At 39.1% G+C, this 21,104-nt stretch overlaps 1 protein-coding gene across 2 annotated transcripts in view; it reads right to left on the bottom strand.

Moving 5' to 3' along the window:
• The window catches only part of DPP10 (dipeptidyl peptidase like 10), a 637,668-nt gene that overhangs the window by 75,791 nt on the left and 540,773 nt on the right, over positions 1-21,104 (bottom strand). For both annotated transcript variants that reach the window (XM_059704650.1, XM_059704651.1), the window contains exons 9-10: positions 16,817-16,971; positions 9,547-9,644 (exon numbers count right to left, since the gene is read on the bottom strand). In XM_059704650.1, coding sequence (XP_059560633.1) covers positions 9,547-9,644; positions 16,817-16,971 — 253 coding nt within the window. The remainder of the gene's footprint in view (positions 1-9,546; positions 9,645-16,816; positions 16,972-21,104) is intronic.

Genomic DNA, 21,104 nt, shown 5'->3' with positions numbered 1-21,104 from the left:
ACATGAATCTTACACTTCTAACATTACTGAGCACCTACTGCTTCCTCTAGCAAACCTGTTAGCCCATCAAAGTGAAGATGTCAGTAGTAGGGCAAGCATAACTTATCATACAGTGAAGCCTGCAATATTTTCTTCAACAATCTCTTCAAGACATTCGACAGCTTTCACAACCCAGCTGAGTCCCACTTGAAAATTGCCTAGAAATTCAGTCCAATTGTTGTGGCAAGTTCCCCAAACAGAGTTAACAAGACCAGGCAACTTCAAATCAAATATGCAATAGTTTAGGATTCATCTTTGTCCAGATCAGTGTGTGTTGCAGTTCTTCAAAGAATTATGTCCTGTTCATTTTCACTTTGTTTTGTTTAAAGTGATTTATTTTGCATGTTATTATACCTGGCAGTGTGAATACTAAAAAAGGGAAAATATAAGTATTAAACTTTAAAAGATTTATCTAGAAGATTTAACATGGAGAAAATGATGGTGGGTACTATGATCAATCAGGAAATACTGAATTCTGACAATATGTATTTATGATTAATTAGCATAAATGGTCTTTGAATTAAAGAAAAAATAATATAATGATTGTAAACAATTTACCAAATACCACACAATCAAGGTCACATTTATGGAAAACATACAAATAAAACTTCTTTACAGAATATAAGATAAAATAACATGGAAGGTTTTTTTTTTTTTTTAATATATTTTATTGATTTTTTACAGAGAGGAAGGGAGAGAGATAGAGAGCTAGAAACATCAATGAGAGAGAAACATTGATCAGCTGCCTCCTGCACATCTCCTACTGGCAATGTGCCCGCAACCCAGGTACATGCTCTTGACCGGAATCAAACCTGGGACCCTTCAGTCCGCAGGCTGACGCTCCATCCACTGAGCCAAACCAGTTTTGGCAACATGGAAGGTTTTTAAAATAAATAATAACATCAGCAACAAAACAATTTAAATATTCTTTTTGAGTGTTTTCCCTTTTAAAGTAGCCCTCAAGTTATGGAGTGACAGGGCAAAATAACACTGTCACATTACTGGTATAAACTGAGAACAATGGGTCACAAAATGGGATAACTAAAAAAATATTTGAAATAAGTACAATAATGTCACAGACACAGAGTAAGGAGAAACCAAAACCAAACCACTACCTCTACTCTTCAGCCTACAGATTTCTGAACATAAATGATGATCACTTTCCGCCCAAAGATGTGACAAATACATAGCATGTGGAAAAATCTATATGATTCATTATCATAAAAATATATCCACAATAATTTAATTATTTAAAATCCATACCTGTAAATTCCAATAAAGATACTAAATGCTTGCAATACCTTAAGCTCATAGTGTAACAGTTTACAAAATGTTTTTTCTTCTTCAGATGAGATGAATTGTCTAACTTCCACTGGGCCTTAAGATATTCAAGAAGGGTCATTCATTATCTTAGTTCCTACCATGCTATAATCTGAAGAATCAACTCAGGCCATAATTCAATACTAATAAAGATAAGAGTCTGGCTCAGCTGACGTGGCTCAGTGGTTGAGTGTTAACCTATGAACCAGGAGGTCACAGGTCGACTCCTGGTGAGGGCAAATGCCTGAGTTGTAGGCTCAATCCCAGTAGGGGATGTGCAGGAGGCAGCTGGTCATGACTCTCTCATCATTGATGTTTCTATCTCTCCCTCTCTTTTCCTCTCTGAAATCAATAAAAATATATTTTTAAAAAGTATAAGAGTCTGGACAGAATTAGTATTAAAGAAAAGTTGCATTCAGGATCTGAATTTGTTTGATAAAGGGTCTTTAGCTGATTCACTGGTATATATTTTTAAATGATGGGAGTATGGGGAAAGGAATTGGAAAGATAAATTATGTCTCTCTCCAATAAACGTATCCTTATATTTTCTTTATAGAACATATAAATGAATTGAAATTTATTTTGCATTCTTTGATACCCAGTGGTTCTCAACCTTCTGGCCCTTTAAATATAGTTCCTCATGTTGTGACCCAACCATAAAATTATTTTCGTTGCTACTTCATAACTGTAATGTTGCTACTGTTATGAATTGTAATGTAAATATCTGACATGCAGGATGGCCTTAGGCAACCCCTGTGAAAGGGTCATTTGACCGCCAAAGGGCTCGCGACCCACAGGTTGAGAACCACTGCACTAGAGCATAAGTATCTGGTTGAAGAGAAGTTCTATCCAATGATAAGACTAGCTTCGGGACTTTTTCTATTGTAATTGTAAATATTAGTTATTATAACTAATTAAATCAACCAAACAAACAACCAGAGGACCAAAACAAATGGCCTAATACCTTCAAATTAAAAGCAAATCTTGCTCTTTGGTTGGGGATTAGAGGATACAGTTTACAAAGTAGTTCAAGTCATGAGAACATCTTTCTATGTTCATCTTATTAATCATCCTCCCTATATAGGTACATATGTATTTAATTATTATTATTGTTATCATCATGGTGATTTTTCTTAGAAATAAAAAGGCTATAGAGATGGTCATATATGAAATTCAAGTATAGTAGAAAAAAAGAATCACACTGACTAATAGGTTCTCTTATTGATTGGCAATTTGACAGGTCATGTGAAAATAAAATAAAAATATACTGTAGATGGTTAGATTGCATGCCAAAAAGAGTAAATATATAAATGATTATAAAGTGAATTAATTATTTAGATATTCTATCATTGTAAGTTTAAGCAGCATCTCAAATGCTATTGGTATCTATGAACACAATACAAACTCCAGGAAGAAGAGTGGTCATTTGATGGCCTTAATAGGGCATAAGAAACGTATATTACTAATCAATTATGTTATGCATGTTTATCTTTTTTTTTAAATTAAATCTTTATTGTTCAGATTATTACATTTGTTCCTTTTTTTTCCCCCCCATAACTCCCCTCCTCCCAGTTCCCGCCCCACCCTCCGCCCTCACTTTCCACCCACTGTCCTCATCCATAGGTGCACGATTTTTGTCCAGTCTCTTCCCACATCTCCCACACCCCTTTCCCCCCCAAGAATAGTCAGTCCATTCCCTTTCTATGTCCCTGATTCTATTATAATCAACAGTTCATTCTGTTCATCAGATTATTTATTCACTTGATTCTTAGATTCACTTGTTGATAGATGCATATTTGTTGTTCATAATTTGTATCTTTACCTTTTTCTTCCTCTTCCTCTTCTTAAAGGATACCTTTCAGCATTTCATATAATCCTGGTTTGGTGGTGATGAACTCCTTTAGCTTTTCCTTATCTGTGAAGCTCTTTATCTGACCTTCAATTCTGAATGATAGCTTTGCTGGATAAAGTAATCTTGGTTGTAGGTTCTTGGTATTCATCACTTTGAATATTTCTTGCCACTCCCTTCTGGCCTGCAAAGTTTCTGTTGAGAAATCAGCTGACAGTCGTATGGGTATTCCCTTGTAGGTAACTGAGTTTCTTTCTCTTGCTGTTTTTAAGATTCTCTCTTTATCTTTTGCTCTTGGCATTTTAATTATGATGTGTCTTGGTGTGGTCCTCTTTGGATTCCTTTTGTTTGGGGTTCTCCGCGCTTCTTGGACCTGTAAGTCCATTTCTTTCACCAGGTGGGGGAAGTTTTCTGTCATTATTTCTTCAAATAGGTTTTCAATATCTTGCTCTCTCTCATCTTCTGGCACCCCTATAATTCTGATGTTGGTACGCTTGAAGCTGTCCCAGAGGCTCCTTACACTATCCTCGCATTTTTGGATTCTTTTTTCATTTTGCTTTTCCGGTGGGATGTTTTTTGCTTCCTCGCATTTCAAATCATTGACTTGATTCTTGCGCTCCTCTGGTCTGCTGTCGGGCGTCTGTATAATATTCGTTATTTCAGTCCGTGTGTGCTTAATTTCTAGTTGGTTCCCCAATATAAGATCGAGGGTCTTATTAGTTTTCGTGTAGATCTCATTAAGTTTATCGGCAGCTTCTAAACAGTTCTTGAGAGACCTTAAAAGTGTGGTTCTGAACTCTATTTCTTCCATTGACAATTTTGTCCTGTTTCTTTGTCTCTGCATTTTGTTATGCTTCCTTGGTGCACCCCCTAGTGGTCTTTGTTCGCAGTCTTATAGATAAATCTTGATTGTTGTAGCTAATTCCAGGGAGGGTTTGACCTCCAGGCCAAGTGGCTATGAGAATCAGCTGTGTCAGCAGTGAGAGAACTTCTGTCCTCTAGGGAGGTGCTAATCTAGCCTTTGCCTGAGGCTATCCGGCAAATGCCTCTGTGCAGGGCTTGGGCGGGGGGGGGGGGGTTCACACAGGATCAACAGGGTGAACCGGAGAGAGCAGTTATGGCGGCTCTCAGTCCTGTCCCCAGGGGCTCTGCCTCTCTGAGTCCCAGCACCCCCTGCAAAGCTGGGAGAGAAAGCTGCACTCGCTCTGACCGAAGCCAGACAGTCCCGCTTCTCCTGTTTGAGTCTGGGTCCCTAAAGACTCGCCCGGATCTGGAGCTCAGAGTCTGCGACTCCCTCCCAATTGAAAACGCCAACCGCGCCCTCCGCCGCCAGCCGCCAGCCCGCTCCGCGCACTCCGCACCTCAGAATTTGACTTCAGCACTGCGCCTCCTCTGAGTGTCCGTATGCGTTTCTCTTTCCTCCTAGTTGTAGGACTTCCACTCAGCCAGCGTTCCTGTGGTTCTGGGTGATGTCCGTTCCGTGTTTTAGTTTCACTTTTGAAGTAGTTGTTCAAAGCAGCAAACTCCGGCGTTAACCTATGCCGCCATCTTGGTTCTCTCTGCATGTTTATCTTTTTATGTTGTAAAAATAACAATGGTTTTGTATTGCTTGGGACTTATAGAATACTGCCACTAATAAATATGGAAATATTGTTACTAGTACTGGTATAAAAAATAATATATTTAAAAATATGTAAAGAATTTGAGTTAGCTTATAAAAATTTAAGACTAAGATGGTAAAGAAAATACAAAAGAAAGGTAAGGGAAATAAGTTACAGAGAGAAGCAAGTTTTACCACAGGTAAACTTCATGTCCAAAATACACTAATGCAAACAATGAAAACATGATCAGTTCCATGATTCACAATCCACTTAAGAAAAATATGTCCGGTTTTCTTGAGAACACAAGTACTACTTAGATAAATCATAGATGTACTAGTGTATATATCGAGAAAGAGAAACTGAGAGAGAGAGAGAGAGAGAGAGAGAGAGAGAGAGAGAGAGAGAGAGAATGACAGAGAGACAAGACAGACAAAAACAGAGAAAGAACATTTCTCACATTGCTTCAAAAAAATCACTGTGCTCTTGTGGACATCTCCAATACATCCCTAAAGTAATAACAACGATACATTTCTTAAGGTAAATATTATCCTTAAGTTGTTTGTGTCCAATATTCTTCATTTGCCAGATCCATTCTCCAACCCCCGCCCCCCCCCCCCCCCCCCGCCAATTCCAGAAGCTGGACTCTGCAGTGAAGCTGCCTTGACAACAGGAGTCCTCTGCAGGGACTCAACGCTTGGGAAGAGAGTGGGGTATTTATCTCCAGGACCCATACCTTGCCAGGGCGCGGCTTGGCAATGACTGGCCTTTTGCACCTGTGGACAGGCCCTACTGGATGGCTCCTTTGTTCTTAAGTTACAAGCCTCTTCAGGTTTCATCAGTCAGCCTGCCCCTTACTCCGGAAGTCCGGGGCCAGTAATACATTTCTGCTGATGCAGACTGGATGTTGATTTCCCGTCCTTTGTGAGTCTCCCCTCAATCCTGTCCATATCTTTGTTAATTGTCCTTTAATTACCTACATTTCATTATCCTTCTTGAGTGTGTTACCTTTTTAATTACTAGGACCCTGATCAATGAATTATGAAAGATGATATGCTCTTTTAGATGTCAAGTATTTAACTAGGGAAGGTTTTCGGGAATTCTCCCTATGGGTATGGTGCTAAGATTAAATATCAAAGATATTGATAACCCTAAAACAAAATCAAGAAAACTAAGAGTTTAGTTTCCATTTAATGTGCATCTAAATGAATGTAGCTTTCTTTTACTCACACCATGGATCTCTCTCTCTCTCTCTTTTTTTTGCATGTTTGTGTATCTTTGGGCCCATTCAAGTAATATGCAGCCCTACAGTGTCTAAATGCAGATGTCATAAATTATATTGATTCCCCCCCCCCCCCCCCCCCGTGAATTGGACTAAAGCTTTCACCAAGAACAAATGAGTAAGAAACTACATTTTTGTTAAACTGGAGCATGAGAAAATACCAGTTTTGAAGTCAATGTTGATCTGGAGTTTTGCAGCAAGAAGAGTAAATCATATACTTTGGTGCATTTCAGATGCCACAGTCGGCACTTACATAAGACCAAGAGGCATAAGAAGCAAAACTGTTCTGTACATTTGTCAATGAGGTATTACATGCCTCTCTCCAAATTACAGACCAACACATGGCTAAACCAAATATCTGAATTACATTTAAATTCTTTTTCTTCACAGGAGTTTTCTCACTCTCAGTAGGATAAAACATTTTTTTTTCAGTACTGGCCTTCAAACAGCTAAGGATATGTGATATCTCTGTGCAAGGAGTGACTAATTTTATCACATTGTTCCTCACATGTTAAAGAGATGTACACTTCATTAATACTCCAATAAATGACAATGTTTCTGTCTTTAGGAATATTTGTGTTTGATGATAGTCATTGAACTCATTGTGCTGCTGGTGGAGTTAGGGCTCTTCTGTGGAGTCATGAGAAAAGCATTTCAGGAACGATGCGTAGGATGATGAGTTGTAGTAGTAAGATTTATTGGAGCAAAAATAAAGAATTGTCCCCAGGTGCCTGATGTCTTCAACATGACCAGATGGCAGAGCCCCCTGGGAGACTGGAAGACGGTCTTGCTGCCGGGGGGGGCGGGGGGGAAGGCCAGCTTTTGGGTCCTCAAGCCCTCACTTCTCCTCACCAAGACCAGAAGGACCAGGGTCCAGAAATTCCGTGTCATTGGCCCTGCATGGGCAGGGCACCCAATGCTCTCGCAGTTCAGTTCATTCCATGCCAAGTCTTAGTCCAGTTCAGTCTCTGTCCTGTCCAGCCAGCCAGTCTCTGTTCCTGGCTGCATTCCGGCCAGCACTGTGCTGCCGCACCAGACCCACGCTCACGGGGGTGCAACTGCCAGGCCCACATGGCTGCACAGAGAGTGTGCAAAGGAAGGGAACCCGGAATGGGTGCTACTGACCAGGAGGGGGCTTTGTTAAGCTTTGATCATATTATCTCCAACCTGGGAAAGAGCAGGTTTTCTTTCAAACTAACCAATCTGTTTCTGTCTCCCTGCAGCCTTGTGCTGGGCCCTCACCCCATCCAATCCCTTTCCTAGACCTTCCAGGTTTCATGCCCTCATCCAATCCGATCCTTTTCCCAGGCTATCCTTCTCCCTGTCATGGTCACTGTCCTGGCTCCCACTCACTGCACAGGCCTCAGAGTAGAAGGACCTCCCCTGTACCATCTTGTCTTCCACTGCACGTGCCTCAGCAGAGGAATTTCCCTCTATCATTAGCTCTCCCCGCCTAAAGTCCAGTTAAGTGGACAGGTAAGTCCCCTGGGGAGACTGGAAGCCTCCTTACACTGGGATGGGGGTGGAATATGTAGGGATGTTAAGCCCCTTGGCAGGAATTCAGCTATGGCCTGGGGTGTCTGAAGCTGTGAATTCCAGATTTAGTCTTCTATATAACTTACAGACTCAATCAGGCCCAGCAAGTCTAGCTCCCTTCTCTTTGTTAACTCCTAGCTGGCCACACTAATATTTAGAAACTCTTTCAAGTAACAAATTCAAGGTCAGGAATCACTATCTCCCATTAGAAAGGAACCAGGATATTTTTAAATTGACCCCTATTTCAAAGACTTAAAAGAAAACAAAACAAAACAAAAACCTTGTCCAGCCAATGTGGCTCAGAGGTTGAGGGTCAACCTATTAACCAGGAGGTCACAGGTCAATTCCTGGTCAGGGCATATGCCTCGATCTCCATTGTGGAGCATGTAAGAGGAAGCCAATAAATGATTCTCATCATTGATATTTCTGCCTCTCTCTCCCTGTCCTTTCCTCTCAGAAATCAATAAAAATATATTTTTTAAAAAAACCTGATGAACAGTATAAATATTTATATCAAGATTAGAGTAGTCAGACCCAGAGACAGGTAGAGTGACATTCCCAAGGTCACAAAAATAAATGGTGGTAGAGATGTGACTCAAACACTCCAGTGCAGTACCCTTTCCTGTTAATTCAGAGCTTCAAACAAATGAGAGAAAAAGATGTGATAAGGATCACATAAAATCTCAACAGTTTTTATAATTGTTTCATTTGTGACTAAATCTTTCATGACTAGTAGGCTGAGCCCAGAAGTAGAAGTTTCTATCTGATTTGGTTAACCCTACTGCATTCCCCATGTCAGTTCAGATGGCCTTTTAAAGTCTTCCATCATAATCTGGATGCAGTGTGCTATAACTTGATGAAACTGGCTTCACCTCATTTTCTAACTCTGCTACTAACTAATCCTGAGAGTCTATCTCAACTTTTTTTTTTTTAAATCTCTGGGTCTCAGCTTTTCCACTCATATAAGGAGCAGGTTATATAGTAGGTAGTTAATGAGAACCCTTCCAGTGTAAGCATTCCATAATTTTTTATTATCTTTAAGTAGGAAAATTTTCCATACACAGCAGCTTGTACTTTCTGTGAAAATCCCCAACCCTGATAAAAATTTTTCTGAATATGTCAATGTGACAACATTTGAGAGGAATAGCTTTTTGAATCAGTCACTCTGCATTGATTGATTGTTGATGTCATCAAAATAACCCTCAAGCTTAGCCCATATCATTCAAAATAGTGTGAAACTATTTTCCTTAAGCAGCTGCTATCTCATCCCATCGTTAGGGCTGCTTTAAATTTTCAAAGAACTACAGGATTTGAAAGAATCACCCTCGAAGTTGAGTTCACTCTGGATTTCAAAATCCACATGGCTATTTCATTAGTTGTTTCTCAACTGGAGATTTTGCTGCTCCATAAAATGTGTTTCTTTTCTTCCCACTTAAACTTCTTGAGAGGGCTTTTTATGTAGGATATTTAAAAATAAAATCTCATTAAATTTCTCTGCCAGGAAAAGAATGCTAGAGAATCATTGGTAAGCTGTAGGGAGAAAGTTGAAAAGACTGCACAAATTTTAGGGAGATTATACTCTTTTAAAGAGGAAAAACATTAAAAACGGAGTTACTATTTTCAGGAGGAAAAATCAGTGGAAAATGATCCTTTGTTCCCATCTCTCTGTCACATTTGCAAAAGGTCTAATTCTCAGTATCAGTATATTTAGTTATTTTGTGATGCTAATCACCTGGAAATTTTAAAGGTTTCCTGCGAATAAGATAATCAGAATGACCTCATTCCTGCACTAATGGAGGCAACCTGAACCTTACTTCCAAGTGGACTTGTTGAGCTGATCACATTGCTCTAAATTACAACAAAATGATACTTGGTGTTAACCTATCTATTCCCTGGTAAAAAGTGAAATTGAAATTGCGTACCTTGATTTAAAGATGTCGGGTGGCATGAGTTCCAAAGTATGAGTTGGTCCATATAGGTTTACAACATATAATTTGATTGTTGGGTTCACTTGACCTGCCTTTGAGAAAATGAAAGTTGTAATGCAAATACATTAAGCATTAGACTACATGAGGAAAGAAAGCAAATGCATTTTGACTCTTTTATAATTTTGTGTTAGAATGGGGGGAAAAGTTTAATTTCTCTGAAGTAGAAATGATTTTAAATTCAACAACTTGATTGCTTTCAATTGTTTTTGAAGATTGCTGCTTCTCAGACCATTTTAGTCAGACAATTAAAGGTAGAAAATCATGATGACTTTATTCATTAGCTAGTGCTACTGTGTTCTTTTCCTAGAATGACACCGGAGGGCTGGCTTTATAAAAACTAGTAGCTCAAGCAGCTACTCATTTATAGGATATAACATATAATGAGGAAAAGAGCTTGGCTAGTTAAAAAATAATAATAATAAAATAAGACAGAAAAAAATACCAATCCAGGTGCCACATGCTTAAAATTCCACAAACCTAATTCTATTCCATGCATTAACCATCCTTGACATTTATGAATGTTAGATGGGGTATAAGTGGCCCTTAGGATGTGGGCCATGAGCAGACTGCCCTCACCCAGTACCTGGCATGCAGAGTAGAAAGACAGTAGTAAGAAATATGTCATTTAAGTTTCATAATAAAAATGTTATTAAATCACAACCAATTGTAAAGCAGTTACTATGTTTCTGGTCAATAATATCTGTTAAACATCACATGAATTATCTCATTAAATGTTCCTGTTATAGAACTAAGATATAATTATAACATTTTCCAGATGAAAATGGAGACACTCAGCAAACTGTGCAGGGGGAAATGCCCAGTAAGTGAGGGAAGCAGTATTTAAGCCCAGGATGCTCTTAACGACTAAATGCTGTTTATTTGCTTTAGTAAATAAATTGGTTGACAGTTTTTGCCTGCGAAGATCTTATTTATAACTAATAGAGTAGTTTTGCTTTAGTTCATTCTTAGGCAATGGCCATCAAAATTTTCTAAATATTCTGTGATGTTTTAGGGGGTGGATATGGGATCTTTCACCAACAAATCTCAAGCATGTTGAATGAATGAATGCAATGAAATTTATGGGAATAAATGATGTACAGAATCAGTTGATTACTGTGACTCAATCTACTTATTCCAAGCCTGTAAAGAAAAATGACCTATGAGAGTGTTTCAAACACAGGCTGGTGCTTTAAGAGAAGAGCATATGAGCTATACAGAGGAGGATAGGGAATTTAAACTGAGTTGAATTCAAAGACCTGACAAAAGTCTAAAGAGAACAATAAAACTGCTTTAAAAATGACAAAGAAATATTCATGCTCAAGGAATTGGCATCTACAAAATCCAGAGTTAAATCAGGACCAGAAACAATATACTACATTCTACCGATAGTTAGCAATAGCTCAAGAACTGTTCTGTTAGGGTCTTAATAATAATTAGCATGGAGGTAAGGGAAGGAAGGTGAATAAGTACAGTCAATAAGAGGATTTGTAGAACAGTGACAACACTCTGCACTCCACAATGGGGAGGGATACATGTCATCATACATTTGTCTAAAGCCACAGAATGTATAATGCCAGAACTGAACCATAAAACCATGGATGCTGCGTCATTATCATGTGTCAGTGATGCTTCATCAGTGGTACCCAGTGCACAGTTCTGGTGGGGGAGGTTGATGATGGGAGAGGCCATAAATGTGTGGGAGCAGAAGGTATATGGCAAGTACTTTCCATCTCCTCAATTTTGTTGACAACCTTAAACTGCTCTAAAAAAATAAAGTCTATAAAGAAAAATGACTAGCACGTCTGGGCGAGTGTTTCAAACACAGGTCAGAAGTTTGGAGGCAAAGAAACAAGTCAGAAAGGCTGTCACTACAGAAGTGCCGGGACATTAGGAAACATTCTGGAAATGGTTCCTTGAGTAAAGGGCTTCCTGGAAGATAAGCGGTGAGCCTGCCTCACACAGAAAGCTCCGGTGTCAGATTTTGTAAAGCTTTTCATTGTTCTAAAGCCCTCCAGGGCCTGGGAATATTTGTCTCCAGCAATGTAGGGTTTGACCACACCTAGGAGCTCTCTTTCACATCACTTTTGCTTTCATTAAATTGCCATTTTCCACCCTGACAATATTGGCCTTATCCATATATTTTTAGTCTAATCAGTTCTCTAACTTGTATGTTAAAACTTTGAGCTGCGACACAGTATTTAGTGGCGCCATTCAAACTGTTGTTCTCTAAAACGAGTATCAATCAGCATTCTCTGAAACCTTAGAAACACAAATTCATGTTTCCCACCCAGATTCATATTCAGAGGCAGAATCAGAATCTTGGGGTGTGGGCCGAAGAATCTATGTTCATCAAGATCCAGATTACTATAATCACTGTGCAAATATTTTAAAAAACTGATAGATAAATATCAATACATAATATCAGTGTTTTATCAAAATTTGCATACTGATTATAGTTATGGCAGTTCATTGTTTATCAAAAGTTAACCTGCTTTTGAATCACCCAGTGAGCCTCCATCATTTCTAACCCCTGATGGGAGATGACCAATTTGCATTTCTAAAAATTCCCCAAGGAGGCTGACACCATTGGCAAAAGAGCCACATTTTGAGAACTGGTTTAGCTTTATCTGTGAGTCAGAGAATTTTGGGTTCAGATTTTGCTGCATGTGGACCATGGACAGGATGTTAACGACCCTGAAGTATTATTTTATTTTATTATTAAAAAAATGAGGCAAATTCTCTGTCCTGGCTGGGGGGCTCAGTTGGTTGGAGCTTCCTCCCATATACCTAAAGTTTGTGGGTACAATTCCTCGTGAGGGCACATACCTAGGTTTTGGGTTCAGTCCCAGATTTGTGTGGGTATAGGAGGCAACCGATAGGTATTTCTCTCTATCTTCCTCTAAAGTCAGTAAACATATCCTTGGGTGAGGATTAAAAAAAAAATGAGAGAGAGAGAGAGAGAGAGAGAGAGAGAGAGAGAGAGAGAGAGAGAGAGAACTCTCTGAACATAATCTGTCACAAGTCAGAAGTTTTGACCCAAAGTAGGTTTTCTTTCTGTAGATAAAAGTTTCTCATAGTTTTGTTATATGGACTGACAAAAACATGATTTATAAAAGTACCTACAATTGTATATAGTAATGAATTATTAGTAATGATAGTTATTATTAAGACACTGACCTCTCTAGTTAGTGAAAAATTGTTTATATTTTTCTTCCAATAAACTGATTTTTTAAAAAAAGGGAAGTTAAATTAAATTTGACCTTTCTGTGAGTTCTTATCCATGTTACATAGTCTTATGATGTACTTTGTCAAAGACATGTATGGGCATTACCACCTCTGAAGGCCACAGCACTGTAAGTTTTCACTTGCACAGAATCACAAGTATCCCAATTAGCTTCTACATGAAAACAAATTAACAGTTGCATACACATGTGGCCAATTTTAGATAAAAACCGAACATCAGGCTGTTTCCAAAATTCAGCTGTTCAGCATTTTATAATCTTAATTAGATTCTTATCTTTTCTTGGAGTTTTGAAATGAAGTGCACATTGCAAGTTCATCTGTACCTTTGAATATTTGAATTGTCTCAATAGTTTGGAAATTAAAGGAGTTCATCTATGCGCTTTTACAGTCACATTTGCCACAGAAACTGCAACTCCACAGACTCCTTCCTCTATGATTCTGAAATAAAGCCTCAATAATAATTAACCTTATTTTACTGGCAACTAAATTGCCATTAAACGAGATAATGTTTTAATTAAGAACATTAACCTGAGGTTACTGAGATAGAACTGTGCATCTCTTTTGTGCTGAATTGCTAATGAAGGATATTTTATGAGTCCTGAACCATGCTGAATTAAGTAAAATACAAATATATTTGTTTAGTGTAAGTATTTCATTAGTAAATCTGACTACATGGGGTACTTGATGTACTCATTTTGATCAAGTTTAATTTGAAATACAATTTAGTGTGAGCTCTATGCAGTATTTCAATGTCTAAAATACCATTTTGGAAAATTTATTAAATAAGTAAGAGCAAACCACAATGCACGTATTAGTGAAAAAAACCACACCTTTTTTTAAAAACCAGAGTAGAAAATAATGAGACCTTGAAAATTCAAGTAATACACCCAACATGACAGTGAAAGTTAGCATGAGAACAAAGACCAAAACCCAGACCTAGGTTCTTTGAGTCCTATTGTCTTAAGTACCTAGGCAGGAATTTCTATCATCAACCCTCTGAGGACATGGGATTCTTTCTCTCAGCTTTGGCCAATACCTGTTTTTCATTTTAATACTCCTACATGGTGCTCACTAACACAGACTCAGGACCTCCATCATGTATCACGTCCATCATGTATTACATCCATCATGTCTTGCATACAACATGCATTACATATAGAAATATATATGTTCATATATGGCAGGTGTGAGGTTTTCTAAGAATGCTACTCATACAGGGTGGAACAAAAGTAGGTTCGTATAGAAAATACTACAATAATCTATACTTATAAAAAGCTAATATGCAAAGGGTCCCCTTGGGAGTTCCACTGTGAGACTGGGAGTTTGATCGCTCGCTACAACTTGTGCTGACCATCAGGGGGCGGCACAGAATGAAGGACGGCCCCAGCCTGTAGCCGGAAGGTCCTGATTGGCCCTGATCACTGGCCAGGCCTAGGGACCCTACCCATGCATGAATTTCATGCACTGGGCCTCTAGTTAATAAATAATAATACAAAAATAAATCGTGTTTTGCAGACTCACAACTGTAAACCTACTCTTACCCCACCCAGTGTAGAGCTAAGTCACTAATAGTAAATGGAGCAAACAGAGCTGCACATATATTTGTTATCTTAACCAGGAGACATTTTTATTCCTGGTACAACTTTTGTGATATGCTAACCTTTAGTAGTTTTATAGAGAGGGACAGAATCGATAAATGTGAGTTATTTCCCTGTTCTTAAAATAACTGTGACTTTCATACAAGGACTTGGCCTTTTAGAAGCAAAGTGTGTTTATTTGTAAAAAGAAGAGGCAATTGTGAGGAGGACCAAAGAGGAAAACAATGAAAAGTCTCTCTGAAAACATAAAGCATGTTATTAGCACACATGAGTCATACAATTAATGAGCAAACATTACTATTATTTTATGCTTAGCTTAACTATTAAGAAATATTTAAAAACTAATTAAATAAAAACTTACTAAATAAGTGTCTAGGTTTTTCAATCAGGATCTGTTGAATTACTGCTGACATATTTAAATTCCCTCAGGTGCTTCTATTTGTTCATTTGTTTGCATCAGCCTTACTAAAATTATGAGGCCTGGGGATGTCCAAGTTCAAGCACCAAAGTCTATAACTAAGAAGGAAACCTGAAGATGCAGCTACTGCTATGGCTCTTATCTGTGAATCCTAAAATCCCCACCGTTTGGGGGAAATGAATTATAAAAAGTTGTCCCTTCCCAGGGCTGATTTTATTCTTTGTTCAGTGCACAATCTGGACAGTTCTGTGTGAAGATCTTATTTATTGACATAAGCATTACACAATGTGCCACCATTTCTTCAATATGTGTCAGAATTACCAGATGACCTTTCATTACAATAAGTTAATCAAATGGTGTGAGAATTAACAATGTATTGAGAAGTCTTTTCTGTTTTTCTCTGGAAAAAAGCAAGTGCAATATGCTGGGCAGGCACAAACTGTCAACCATGAAACGGGGCTAAATCTGTAATTGGAGAAATTGTGAGTACTTTTCTTGTAGTAGAATAAAAATCTCTGTGAATATGTTTATTTTGTTGTTAGGTCAAATTGCTATTTTCTCCTGAAGAATACTGAGTATTTGGGACTTCCAGTATATGTCCAGAGGAGACCCTAAAAATAATATTTCAAAGTCCTGGGATCTGACTCCTCTCCCCCCTGCTGTCCTCCTATGCATCAGTTATTTAATGCCCCACCCTGTGGAAGGAAGACAGGGTGGAGAAAAACAGTACAGAACCTCATTGAGGAAACTCTGTTTATTCCCGACTCTCCATAAAGCACCCCGCTCCCCACCTTGGAAAACTTGAGTCTGGCAGATGATAGCAAAATAAGGACAGTCACCCCAACACTGACCATACTTTCATCGCAGGTGTAAAATAATATGTGTGATAGGTAATTTGTCCAGCACTCTGCCCAGTTAATGTAATGTGCAAATTGAAAAATATAAAAATCTATCATGCTAGGAAATACAAAATACAACTCACTAAAGGAATGGCTTTAAAAAAATGGCCTCTAAATGAAATTAGCAGCCATGTCTTAATCTAATTAAGAGCTAAAATGTGTAAAGTGGAATTTTAAAAGTTTGCTATGAGGTATCTTTACATGATTGATGCATAGAGGGCATCACTTATGAGCCTTTCCCTTTCTTACATAACATGGGGAAAGTTAACTTTCAAAAAGAGACCTTAAGTAATTAAACATGATATATACTGGAAAACCAGCACACTCCAGGTGTTTTTGCAACCTCCTCGAGAAGCCTCACCTAACATTTGGAAATGGTTTCGCCATCTGCACAGGATTTCCGTATTTGCCTCACTCAATAAAACAATTTTATCCTCGCTATGCCTGGCCATGGCTCTACCCCAGCGTTTTATAAAGTATGTTCCAGAGTTTGCTCTGCCAAAACAGTACTGAAGTTAATGCTAATAAATCCTTTATGCTTAGTCTATTCTTTATTGGTGATTCTTTATGCTTCTGCAGATTCTTTATGCTTAGTCTACTTTTTATAGGAGATTTATAATACGCATTAACATATAGTACATTAAGTGCTCTAAGAAATCATCTTGAGAGAAGCTAGATTTTTTTCAACTAAGAATTTCCAATGTAGTTGACGATGGCACATTTTCCTCCTTTATAACAGCTATTGACCACTCACAGAATATACCTTGGAGAAAGACCCCTTATATCGTCTCACCGTCTTTCAAGTGGGAGATGAGGGAAAACAAGAATGAGAGCATCAAAAGGAAAGAAATGCAACAAGGTCAAAGTCCCCACATCCCCACATCTTGATCTCCTCCTACCCAAGCAGTGTGGACAGACTACTGACAGCTCTAAAATGATGCTTCTTTTTTTTCTCCAAAGACAACTTGTTCGTCAACCATGAATACTATCAGTGAAGTCACTGGTGCAGAGCGAGGGCAACAAACTGGCGCGGCCACGTTACTTACCTTAGGATACGGATACTGCCTTCCTTTGGGATACAATGCTCCGGTAAACCGAGGGATGACCATGTTAGGCACCAGTGAATCATTTATCATCAGGAAGGCAAGCCTTTCTCCATCTGGTGACCACCAGTGGGCGATGTGAGAATGCAGAAGTTCTTCTAGAATAAATGAGTGTTATTTGAAACCAACTGTAGAGATGTGGGCTCAGTAACCCACAAACATCTGTCCTTGAAATCTCCATTGCACATGTACATTTTCTATCCTTGTGTTGGACTTTATCAACTTCATAACGCATTCTCAATTTCTGAGTTACCCCTTTGATCCCATGAAAAGCAGATGCAAAGAAAGGAAGGCAGGAAGCAATAAGGTCAGGTTGTCGTGGGTTGCCAGCAATGTGAACAGAGACAATGAAAGGACTATCAGAGTGAAAAGGATGAGGACGTTTTCAAAGACTAAAATATGGCCTAAAACCATATTCATATCACCGTTCAGTCATATATGCATGTGGTCATATTTCCATCTTCTCATCATTAAACAAGTTGAATAACTACTAGATTCATTAAACTATTGAAGGCTTAAGGAAATAGAATAAGAAATACACCGGCCCTCGCTAGTGTCACTCAGTTGGCTGGGCATCAACCTGTGCCCCAAAAGGTTGCCAGTTTGATTCCAGTCAGGGTACATGCCTGGTTTGCAGGCTCTATCCCTGATAGGGGCTGTGCAGAGGGCAGCTAATCAGTGTTTTGTTCTCACATCAATGTGTCTTTCTCTCCCTCTTCCTTCCTCTCCCTCTAAAAATCAATAGTATATATATTCATATAATATGAATAAGAAATATACTGTATATCTTTTGTGTGACTCCAGATTCACTATCTTCTTTTCCATACCTGCGTTCTGGCCCAGAAAATGAAGCTGTATGAAGCACATCAATGGGATTCCCATGCCCTCTAGAATACGACCATTAGGGTTCTTGAGCAAGAGCTCAGAGGAGCAGAAAGTCAGAGTATTTACTCCTTTAGCTCTGTCTGCATATGTCACCTTAGGCTTGCTGTGTGTTTTAAATGATCTCACTCCTCTTGTCAATGCAGCCGCCTCTCCACAGTTTTCTGCTTTTGTACTTGGTAATGGCTCATCTCTATAGTCATAGGCTGCTGCTAGTTAAATTGTGGCTCCGTCCTTTATATCTCCCTACACTTTCACTTTGTAAATGGTCTCTTTGTACATAAATCCTCTTCAAATTATTGAAAGTGCCACCTCTTTCCTCTTGGGACCCTGACTGATGCAGTAATTAATAGCAGCGGTAGACTCAGGAAAGAGATCTTCAAAATTAGATTTTGAGATTAGGTTGGAGATATATCCACCTCTATAACTATATGTATATCTTTGATTTAATAATACCATTTCCAGGGAGAATTGTAGCATAGATAATCCACAGTAAGGAACGGAAGCATGAGTAATCAATTGTCACTGGTAATGATGTGGAGTGAAGTGCAAATAGAGAGGAAAGGCATTGAGAGGACAAAAGGTTGTGACTTAGTTGCTACAGCAGTGGCAATTGTAAAGGTTGTAAAGTTTCCCTGGTTCTTATGACATCTGAGAGTCATTACATAGGAAAAAACAAAAACTAAATCCATGCCTACAAAATTAGGAATACACAAAAGGTCACAATGGCATATTTGAAGGAGCCCCTCTCTTTTGTAGTTGCAGGCTGAGGTTCAAGAGATCATATTAATGTTGCCAGTGAAAATGGAGTCTTTTGTAATGTCTTGAGAAAAGAATTTCAAAGAGCATATGCATGGAGGACGTTTACCAGTAAATGTGGTGGTAAGATTTATTGGAATGAAGGGGAAATGCTGGGGATGAAGAGGGTGTGAAGGCTCTAGCAGCAGATGCCTCAGGTTCCTGATAATTCTCCATATATTTTCGTCGTTCTCAGTAAGTAGCAAGCTGTCATTCAAAACTAAAACCATCCAACCTAGCTCCTGACTTTCCCAGGGTATGAGTTGGGTCCCTCCATCTAACCAATCTCTTTTCTAGACCTTTTGGGGTTCTGTGCCCTCATCCAACCCAATCCCTTTCTCAGGCTAGGTTTCACCCCTACTTGTTGCCATTTTGGCATCTACTGGCATGCCTCAAAGTAAAAGCACCTCCTTCTGAATCATCTTGTCTACTACTGGGCTTGTGCTAGGCTAAAAAATTTCCTCTTCTACCACCTCCCATAATCCTGGTTCCCTGCCAGTTGGTACTGGGCAGGTTGTACCCTGAGGAGACTCTTCCTGCCTGCCTCAAGGATTAAATACCTCCCATGGAGAATACGGTGATCCCTTAGGCTCTAAGGCTTAGAGTGTGGGAATGAGTCTGTGAATGCTACAGCTTCCTGGTAAATCAAGTTTAACGGAGTGCTGTAATTTCCTAGTGAAGCAGGCCCGATATCTGATTCAACCTCCCAGCTTATCAAGTTTAGTATCTAGTTCTACTCGCTCCCTTCCTTCATTAATACTAACTACCTACCTGCGCCAACAGTAAGGGTTGAAAAAGGCAGCACAAATCAGGGGTTCAAATGCACTTGTGTTTTAAAATTAAGATACAGATAATGGTAGAGAAGTGCTGGGCCCCTGACACATAGGATAAGGATTTTTGTATAAACATGTGCAGTAAACTTGTGCTTTCTGAGCCAGTCTCAGAAAGAACAGATTTCATAGTGGAATGCTGCTCTATGTATCTAATTTTATGGATGAAGATTCTGAACCTCAAATTCTCACAAGTCTGTTAACAGAGGCAACCTCTATCTATAAAGGCATAAAGGTGCAGTAGAAGAGGAATCCCTGTAAAGTTTAAGCGTCTGCATCCTTAGGGAATAGTCAGAGATCTAGTAGCCTGGGGTATATTGGTCTATCTCTTCTACAGTGAGAGAAAATTGGTTGAAATTGTACAAAAGTAAAGAAGGACTGAACTCTGGATTTTGAAGAAAATATGGACTATATTCACAGGTTCTGCCTTGTTCTATTTCCCAGGTAAACTGTAAAGGTGCCAGTTCTGAGTAGGACTTGAGCAAGTGAGAGCTTTTTAGCAGATCAAGGCCATGGCACAACCTTCCCTACCACCTTTACCTTGTGGCCCAGCAGGCACAATGGCAATGCAAGTATCCATGGCGAATGGAGATGCTGTGGAGCTTCTGACATTCACCAGACGATGATCAAAGCACAGGCAATACAAGCTTCACAGAAAGGCCCTTTCTCCTGTGCTGATAAATAGTCTTTATTTATTTCTAAAGCAGATCTTTACTTGGCTCTGGCAGAAGCAATTAGCCTGACCATGGGATAGCGAGTGACTATGCAACCCAAATGCCCATCATGAACTGACTGTTATCTGATTCACTGACCATAAAACTAAACACAACAGCAACATTCCACTAAAAAAAAAAAAAAAAAAAAAAAAAAAGCAGTCTACTGGTATATGGGATTAGTCCAGAACACATAAGTCAACTGCTCATGGTATTGCACCCTCTGCTTTTTCCTCCTATGTTATCTCACATCTATGCCTCAAGATGTATTTCTAACACAAGTTGGCAGAAGAGTAATAAATGCAGGTCTGGTTAATAGGCAGGTTTGCACAATGCGCTTGAACACGCTGGAATTGGGTAGGCCCTGGACTACAATCTGATTCAGGAATGGCATTATAGCACTATAGTAATATAAATCCTCTGAGCTGGCAGACTTTTGCAAAGATATTTAGTTTTCCACTCCGTGTGGAAGGAGACTTGGCTTGAAATATGGATCCCTGACTCATGTACAATAACTAATAAATGGCCACCAGACAAGAATAATAACATTAGAAAATTAGTGAAAAGAAAGTTTAGGGGAAAAATGAGTGCACATATTTTTGTTTAGATATATTTTTATTGATTTCAGAGAGTAAGGGAGCAGGAGAGAGAGACAGAAACATCAATGATGGGAGACAATGACTGATTTGTTGCCTCCTGCACGCCCCCTACTGGGGATCGAGCCGGCAACCCAGGCATGTGCCCTTGACCAGAATCAAACCTGGGACCCTTCAGTCTGCAGGCCAACACTTTATCCACTGAGCCAAACCAGCTGGGGCAATAAGTGCACAGATTTATCAGAAGGGGCAACAATGTAAAAATGTGAAGACATTCCGTTTAATATTCCGTTTAATATTCACCAGAGCACATTCGCAGCAGGGCTGCTCTCAATAACCCAATGGGCAAGGTGAACGTCAGTTTGTCTCTGGCTCCCACCATTATGTGCCAATAACAGTGGTTATCACTAAA

Source organism: Myotis daubentonii, chromosome 7 (assembly GCF_963259705.1).
Source record: "Myotis daubentonii chromosome 7, mMyoDau2.1, whole genome shotgun sequence".
Classification (NCBI taxonomy): Eukaryota; Metazoa; Chordata; class Mammalia; order Chiroptera; family Vespertilionidae; genus Myotis; species Myotis daubentonii.
This window is presented reverse-complemented; position numbering and strand designations above follow the sequence as displayed.